Here is a 9,048-nt window from a genome sequence, read left to right as displayed (position 1 = left end):
TTAAGCGACTCGCGGTAGTCGGACTGAAACGGGACAATGTTCTAAAAATTCAATAGAGCGTGCTTTTCGTTTAAGAGAGAGAGAGAGAGAGAGAGAGAGAGAGAGAGAGAGAGAGAAACGAAAAGAAAAACGGCGCGCGTTTGTTATTCGCGATTTTTACCGCTACTCGGACTCGAACGACAATTGGAATTACGGGCGAATCTTGACCACGGAATTTGCTGTTTAACTCTTAATTGAAATAACTTTTTAAATCTTAATTAAAATATTTAGCTTTTAACGCACAGGATTTCAGAGAATAAAATGGACCCACGCCGCACAGACATTTTTTCGCGTTTTAAATTAAACGAAATTTGTATATTTCTATTGACAAAGGAATCGCATAATATAGTTCATATAAAATAGAATAAATTCATATAGTTCGTACAGTTCATAATAAAATAATAATAATAGTTCAATTCAATTTGTTGTTATAGACTCAAATAGTGCAGTATTTCGAGGACTAAAAACGTCCCGTCATGCATCGCGGTGCACCAAAAAGATTTTGGTGCATTTTTAATCCCACCGCGTCGCAAAGAGTCAATTAAGAATGCACATTCTTGTAAATTTTGTCCTACAAAAATCAGAGCCAGAGAAAAATTCGTTTTTTCTTTTACCGTTTATTAGATTGTTCCGAACGAAAACAGAGCGAACATTTTATTAGAATCGTGATAAACGTGAAGATAAAAAAAAAGAACCGCAATGTTTACGTTACTGCACGTATCAACTTTGACTTTAGACTCCGCATGTTTATTTTACGCGTTCAATCTGATTCACTGAATCGGAGCACACTATAAGAGTGAAAATTTGCATAAGCAGGCAACGAACGTCTGCCGGTTCTTCTTATCGCGGATCTCGAATAACACGCTATCCGACTTGATCGTGAATGAGTAAGATCTCTCATTGAAATCTGAATACCGCATTATCCCAGGAATGCCGGGCCACGTAAATCACAAAATCACTGTTCTATGGACGTGATCAAATTATAATGTACCCGTCTGCTGACAAGCTACTTGCACTTATTTGCGATGCTTTCGAAATCGTTCTACCTTTTCTTACATTTTCAGATACAATTTTGTAATTTATAATAACATATAATTCATTATATAAATTATACAAATATAATAATTAACTATAACTATAACTATAACTGTAATTAATATAATAATAATATAAAAATAATAATAATAATTATTATTATTATATACAAATAATTATTATTATTATAATATAAATATAATTATAATAATAATAATGTACAAATAATAATTATTATTATAATATAATATAGATATAAAAATAATAATTATTATTAAAGTAATAATATACAAATCATAATTATTATTATAATAATATGCAAATAATTATTATTATTATTATAATATACAAATAATTATTATTATTATTATTATATACAAATAATTATTATTATTATATAAATATAATAATAATAATAATAATGTACAAATAATAATTATTATTATAATATAAATATAATAATTATAATAATAATAATTTTTATAATTCTGTAATTAAGAAACTTTCACGATTTTTTCCAAAATCACTATAAACTCTGATCTATCCACTACTTGTCCCCTTATCATTTCTAATTCTACCAATCGCTTTCATCCACTATTTTCCTCCCCCAATTTTCCTCCATTTTCACAAATCATTTTCCTGTCCGCGAACGAATGTCATAATCGCGGACCTCCAATAAATCCAATCTCATACCTCGCTTGCACAAATTTTTCGTACAAAAAGAGTCCGAACGCGATCGTTTCCTATACCACGACGCGAAGGATCAACGTGGAGAACTTGATCTCTTGGATCGACTTAATAAAACCATCGGGATTCTTTAAGGAAAGTATTCGAAGGGTGTACGAAGAGCGCGAGTCATTAATATTCCACGAGCCGCGGCCGGCCACGGGGGGGAGGGAAGAACTAATGAATCCATAATGACCGGTGGACCGCGTATAAAGTCGGCCATGATTCGATATGGAGCATGCTGTTAGGTCTAATTAAATTCCTGATCAACTTGGCCGGCCTGGACACTGTATAACGGCCGCCGAGAAGTTGATAGCTCGTTAATTTGTTACCGCGTTGCGGCCGTCCCGCAAACGACCGCGCGGTTTTCTCCGCGCGCACGGGAAAGAATTCTCGCGCGGAATAATTAAATCCGTCGTTATAATCGCCCGATCAACTATCATCCCCCTTTCCCCGATGTATCATCGTTAATCGTTAATCGTTGAATTATACGAAACGGTTCGCGGTTCGCGCCGCGGGGCGGGGGGGGGGGCAAAAAAGATGGACGTTCATAGCGTGCCCGATATCGGTTCGATTTTAATTACCGTGGAATATGTTTGCCACCGTATCCCCCCTCCAACCCCGCCGCGAAATCGATTATCCGTGGGGCCAACGTTTTAATTAATTAACGCGGCCAGTTGACGTAACGTGGCAGCCGTGTTACGTTCAACTTGCGTTGTTCCACGAATGCTCTGGTCTTATCGCGGCGCGCCGAGATAATAGACTATCACTTTGGTTCGACCTATAGCGAGGGGCCGCGTCGATAACTGTCTGGTTGGCCGGAAAGTTCAGTAGCTCTTCCATACATATTTTAAGGACGGAATGGGAAATTTGTATGCAAAGGATGTTAACAAACCCCCGGCCAGAGATAACCGGGGATAGAAAGGAACGGGAAATATGGTCGTGCGGGACGATAGTTGTTATTAATTCTCTCTTTTTTTTGGAACCTTCGCTGGGGCGCGATTGAATTTTCCATCGTGGCCAGCGGGTCGGCGATCCACGACAAGTTGCGTTCCGTTAATTCGAGCAACGTAAATCTCGCCGGATTTCGGAGCGACAGGATCGCAGATGATCTGCAATTTCGAAGGAAAAAATTGTGAAATATTAAACCGTGTACGGTCCGGATGGAATATGTTGTTTTCTCCGTCGATTTCGTGTCGGAATAAAATCAGTCAGAATGAAATACCGTTCGAAAAAACTTCTGTTTCGTGAAATCAAATTATTTCATTCTCGCGCGCGTTGCGAAGGTGTGAATAATTATTGTTTGTAACAGACTCGAATAGCGGCAATTGCGACAAATTGTGGTTAGCGTGTTATTTTTTCTGTTAATCGTTTTACTAAGTCGAAGATAATAGAACCGAAAGCAATGCAACGCTAATTGAATAAAATATTCGGTTTTATTGAATATTTTATTGAATAAAATATTTCGGTTTTCTCAAAATATTGAAAACAATTAAATGACGGAAAGCGAAGAACTGTAAAATACGTATCCCCTAATTTAAGACGACCCTAACTGGTTATTTGGCACGACTGACGCACCACGATTTTTTCACCACGTCTCTCAGACGTGATAATCAATTCTGGCCCGATTTTTTTATCACGTCTCTCAGATGCCATAGTCATTTCTGGCCCGATTTTTTTATCACGTCTCACAGACGTGATGATCATTTCTGGCCCAATTATCTGACCACGTCTCACAGACGTGATAATCATATCTAGCCTGATTTTATTACCACGTCTCTCAGACGTCATAGTCATTTCCGACCCGATTATCTGACCACGTCTCTCAGACGTGATAATCATTTCTGGCCCGATTTCGTGACCACGTCTTTCAGACGTAATAGTCATCCTTGGTCCGATTTTTTGACCACGTCTCTTAGACGTGATAATCATTTGTAGCCCGATTTTTTGACCACGTCTCTCAGACGTGATAATTATTTTCGTTATAGGCTCAATTTTTTACCGCGTCTCGCAGGCGTGATAATCACTTCTGGCTCGATATTTTGACCACGTCTCTCATACGTGGTTGTAGGGCGAAGGGTTACGCGTGCAGATGTTTGAAAATTTTCGAACTGGAAACTTCTGTGTAAAATTGTTTTCGCACGTTAATAACGAGCAACGGTAAGCCGTCATTTCAAAACAATTTCCGTCGACTAATTAATTTGTCAAGCGCAAAGCACGACTCTTTACGAGTGCTATATATATATATATCTTTCCATTTCGTACGAATACGTCTCGTTTCATCTAATAATGCTAAATTGTATCGACATCGAATATACGTATATATACATATATGTATATACATATATCGACGTGTCATATTTCGAACACGATCCTAAATCACGGGCTACATTAGATCGAATTCAATTACGTCATGTTCGCCTGTCCAATTTAAAAGCCCGTTGTTTCGACGTGCCCCGACCCCGATATTAATTCTACAAAAATTCCAATTAAACCGGAATGATGTGTGCTGCGCGCGGAAATATAGAATGGAATTTCCGGCACCATGGAGACGTTAGTTTCAGCTCGCGGCTCGTACAATAACGAGGAAGAAGAACATTCCGATGGGAAACGAACGAGCGCGGGTCCATTAGTCGTAATAAATACAAGTTGAAGATAATGAGTGGCTTTCTAGAAATTCGCGGCGGTAATTTCAGAAAATATTATCGTGCTCGTTAGCGCCGCCAGGGGAGAATAAAAATAGGCGGCGACCATAAACCAGCAGCAGCAGCAGCAGCAGCACCGTTGATATTCGACGATGAATATATTTTCTACGGTGAAATTGACACGCTGGTTTCTGCGGGTGACGCAGATGAAGAGAATTGACGAGAAGCAACATTACAGAGGTATCGAGGGATGGATAATCAAAGATTGATGTTTGCGCCTGCCGCGGCTCGTCCAATATCAGTCAGACGCGGTGATTGATCGGAACATCGGAACCTTTTATGGATAGACTGTTCGAAAACCCGCAAGGTTATTCCCCGTTACACCGGGAAAGAATGAACGGGACGGCGAGCGTGTTCTTAGATCATTCTATTTCCGTCGTTTCGGCTCCATTTTTTGTTTCTCCGCCGTCGATGAAACCGACGTTCTACATGTACGAATTTTGCGAATTATTATTTTCGGTAGTTTTCATTTTAACAAGAATCGCGAAGATTTCGAGCAGAATCTACTACATGTATAATGTTATCTTTCTATTTTGAATGAAAATAAGGTTCAACACGTCTATTATGCAGGCACAGAATAAACGTGAATTTCTGTTCTTTAATAAGAATTTAGTAAGAAAGAAATGATCTTTAAAGAAATGATCATCACGTCTGAGAGACGTGGTCAAAAAATCGGGCCACAAATGATTATCACGTCTGAGAGACGTGGTTAAAAGTCGGGCCAGAAATGATTATCACGTCTGAGAGACGTGGTCAAAAAATCGGGCCAAAGATAACTATTACGTCTGGCTAGAAATGATTATCACGTCTGAGAGACGTGGTCAGATAATCGGGTCGGAAATGACTATGACGTCTGAGAGACGTGGCAATAAAATCAGGCTAGATATGATTATCACGTCTGTGAGACGTGGTCAGATAATCGGGCCAAAAATGACTATTGACATCTGGGAGACGTGGTCAAAAGATCAAGTTAGAAATGATGATCACGTCTGACAGACGTGGTCACATAATCGAACCAAAGAAGATTATCACGTCTGAGAGACGTGGTAAAAAAATCGGGCCAGAAACGATTATTATAAATATAAAATAGATATTATAATTTTTTATATTTCCGTTGTAGGCTCAGATAAAAAACTTAAAAAGTTATCGAAACCTAAATCATAGGGCAAGGGGTTAATGAATAAAACGAAGTCCATCTTACAATCTGAAAAGTGTAGATCGTTTGATATTCGAATATTAATACACAAAGTCAATGATAACCATACTGTACGCACATAAATATAACCATTGTCGTGGCATCCCTGTCGCAAACGCAAACGAAACAATTCTCGCTGATCGTTACAAGCTACTTTAGCGATCGCCATGAACAACCCCGTAACGATGGCTCCAGCGATCATGATCTCGACCATGCTGACGGTAAATAATAGGTAAACTAGGATAATCTTTCCCGTAATTACCGCCGGTGCCAGAGTGCCCGTAATGATAGCCGGTTCCGCGGTCATCAACACCTTTGTTACGATCATCGTTAAGACTCTGTTTCCTAGCATGCTCGTAGCCCTTGCCGTATCCATTATGGTCACCGTCGTCTTCGCTGTATTTTTGCCCGTCGCTCTCTTTCCCGCTATCGCCGAAATGAATTTCGAATTCGCTGTCGTAATGGTAACCAGAGTTCTTGTAATCGTCGCCATCATGTCCACGATTCCCGTCTCCTTTCCCGTCGCCTTTGTCTCCATCGCCGTGTCCAAAATGAACGCGATGGTAACTGTGATAACCATCGTCTCCGTCTTTGTCGCCGTCGGAATGATGGTGGTAACTACGATAACCGTGACTATGGTGGTAATCGTGTTTAAAATCGTGATTGTATCCATCGGAGTCGTCTTCGCTCTGTTTATCCAAAGAGTTGTGCACGGAACCAATGCTGCCTGAAAACAATTCCCGTTGAATAATCATTGTACTGAGACGAGAAGACAGTTTTCTCATTCTGTACCGCATGGAAGACGAAAGCATTGATTTTTATATCGATATTATATATTTGTACGAATCCAGTTTTGTCGTTGCTTCTGCTTGTCTCGTTAATTGAACCGTGGATTTTACAGATTCACGATTAAAGTACGCGCGTCAAATGCAAAACAGGGAATACATTACAATTAAAATGTTAAATATTTTACTGTTAAATGTTACTGTTACTATTAATATTACTATTAATTGAAAATATTAGTATAAATTAAATATTAGTATTAATATGTTGCTGTTAAATGTTAAATTATTTCACCGTTTCCGACTTGCCAAATTTATTTACCTATTAACTGCTAAATTTGTCTTCCTTGTTTTTAATTATTGACGGGAAAAGTTACGTATATGCACAAACATGTAACAATATGTAACGATACAATTATATTCAAATTACGTTTTGTCGTTGAAATATTTTATATTTTTTAAATAGTCCCAAATGAGGATTGTGGCAGATTGCACGAATAAAAAGAAAAGAAAATTTTTCTTTTCATTTTATGAAAAACAAAAGACTGAGCGAGTAACACATAGTTACTATATAACCTCTAAACTATAGAGGGTGTCCCAAAATTATGGCACTTCCGGGAAATGAGGGGTGCCTGAGATCATTCGAAGTAACTTTTTCCTTAGCGAAATTGCAATCCGCGGCTTCGTTAACGAGTTATTAACGAAAAACGTTGACCAATCAGAGGCGAGCTTGGCTGGCGCGCGGCCGCCGAGCCAACGAGCGCACGGAGCTCGCTTCCGCTCATTGGCCCGGTCGCCTAGGGTCGAGCGAACTCGCCTCTCATTGGTCACTGTTTTTCCTTAATAACTCCTTAACGATGCATCGGAGAACATTTTTGTAAAGGAAAAAGTTGCTTCAAATCACTTCAGGAATCCCTCACTTCCCGAAAATACCATAATTTTGTGACACCCTGTATATTTATATACGCTATTCAATCATAATATAAAAATTCACTCAAAAATATCATGCTCCAAATACGACAACATCGTTGCGTTCAACTCACAGATGATTTCCAAATTTCTTCACTTGTCGAATAGAAACGAAACGAAAAATTCACACCGTCTGCCATAAACAATATTATACAAAAATTAAAATAACCTCGACTGATACCTCTAAATGACACTAAACTGTCAAACGCGCCTAATATATATTACCTTTCGCGCCAACTAACGTACGAAAAACTCCAAAATCCCGAAATAGGGATCGTAACGGTAAACGGGTTAAACAGCAAACAGATTTTTATGCAACGTCCGCTTCTTACCGGACAATTTCTGTTCCGCGGGGAAGATCTGCAGCCGACTCGTAACAGTAGTCACTGTCGGTTAAATTTATATACAGTTACACAGTCCGCCGGAAACGTCTCTAAAGAGATCTTATTTCGCGTTCTAATTCAGAATTCGCTCTCTTTACAGGCTTATGCGATACAACGAACGACGTTTTCTATCCACAAAAGGTTCTCGCGGCGGCTCCTTCGGGAGCCATAGCGAGAGAGAGAGAGAGAGAGAGAGAGAGAGGGAGAGAGAGAGAGAGAGAGAAAGAGAGGGAAAGAGAGAAAGAGAGAGAGAGAGGGAAAGAGAGAAAGAGAGAGAGAGAGAGAGAGAGAAAGAGAGAAAGAGAGAGAGAGAGAGAATCGTCCCGCGGAACAAAGAGAGTTTTCGTGTTGCCTTTACCAAACGCGTTACCATCTTTGTAACTCTGCCGACGGTATCTGTCCCCGTGCACCCCGCTCGCCACCCGAAGCTCCGCATTAACTTCGCGATCTCCGTTATCAGGGCCGCCGTCGTACGCCCGGATCGTCCTCGCGATCTCGTCGTCGGCCGGGCGGCGCGCGATCGCGGCGGCGCTCGTCATCGCGACGATCGACGCGATCAGCGGGATCCAAAACGGCACCTGGAATAATCGGAGAAACGAGCCACGATTACATAATCGCGTTAGGATAACGCGCGCGAGGGAAAAATAGAGCGCCGCGTCTCCCGCGCCGGAATTTCCGCGACGTGACGCGAATTTTTCCCGCGTTCGAGACGCGCCGCACCGCGCCGGTGTACACTCTTATCATACTTCGCGACGCGTGTGCCGTACCTTCGAGTCCATCAGTATTCCCGGAAATCGCATATCGTGCTCCCCTAATGACGCGACGACAGACTAACGGCGCGGCGAACGTTCGCGCGGGCTTTTATACGGAAAATATTCGACAATTACGTGACACTTTCTTGCGATCCGCGAGGAACGTTATCCAATCGCGACTCGGTCAATTAATCGGGGACCCGATAATCCATTGTAGGACACCGGTGACTGCAAAATCCGTGCCGAGCGAATCGAAGCGATTTTTGCGATTTTTCGCGATTCGCCGGCTGGGTATTTGTTCGGGTACATTTTTCCCCGTCGACGTGCTTCGCGGGTACTTTCTAAACGTTTCTTCGGCCCGAGGAACAATCCCGATGCTGAGAAGAGAGTGTGCCGGTTTTACGATTGTCTGATTGCGAGCGTCGGAGAATTTTTAGCGAGTCAGTAGGAGGAATGATGTCG

At 40.8% G+C, this 9,048-nt stretch overlaps 1 protein-coding gene across 2 annotated transcripts; it reads right to left on the bottom strand.

Annotated features, from left to right (window-relative positions):
- Nucleotides 1-5,702: 5,702 nt before the first annotated feature.
- On the bottom strand, nucleotides 5,703-8,653 carry LOC117227836 (uncharacterized). Of its 2 annotated transcripts, none has more exons than XM_033483356.2 (3): nucleotides 8,602-8,653; nucleotides 8,193-8,412; nucleotides 5,703-6,427 (listed from the first exon to the last, which is right to left on the bottom strand). In XM_033483356.2, exons 1-3 carry the CDS (start codon nucleotides 8,632-8,634, stop codon nucleotides 5,856-5,858), a joined length of 825 nt encoding a protein of 274 aa, XP_033339247.1. In that variant the 5' UTR covers nucleotides 8,635-8,653; the 3' UTR covers nucleotides 5,703-5,855. The 2 variants fall into 2 exon arrangements, with proteins under 2 accessions (XP_033339247.1, XP_033339248.1); XM_033483357.2 differs by having other exon boundaries at nucleotides 8,205-8,412.
- Nucleotides 8,654-9,048: the final 395 nt, after the last annotated feature.

This window comes from Megalopta genalis, chromosome 8 (assembly GCF_051020955.1).
Source record: "Megalopta genalis isolate 19385.01 chromosome 8, iyMegGena1_principal, whole genome shotgun sequence".
Classification (NCBI taxonomy): Eukaryota; Metazoa; Arthropoda; class Insecta; order Hymenoptera; family Halictidae; genus Megalopta; species Megalopta genalis.
This window is presented reverse-complemented; position numbering and strand designations above follow the sequence as displayed.

Excerpts from the sequence above, each read along its gene's own strand:
- LOC117227836 (XM_033483356.2), bottom strand. The coding sequence starts at position 8,634 with ATGCGATTTCCGGGAATACTGATGGACTCGAAG. Across the intron at positions 8,413-8,601 it reads GAATACTGATGGACTCGAAG|GTGCCGTTTTGGATCCCGCT; the intron begins GTACGGCACACG and ends CGATTATTCCAG. Across the intron at positions 6,428-8,192 it reads CAAAGATGGTAACGCGTTTG|GCAGCATTGGTTCCGTGCAC; the intron begins GTAAAGGCAACA and ends AATTGTTTTCAG.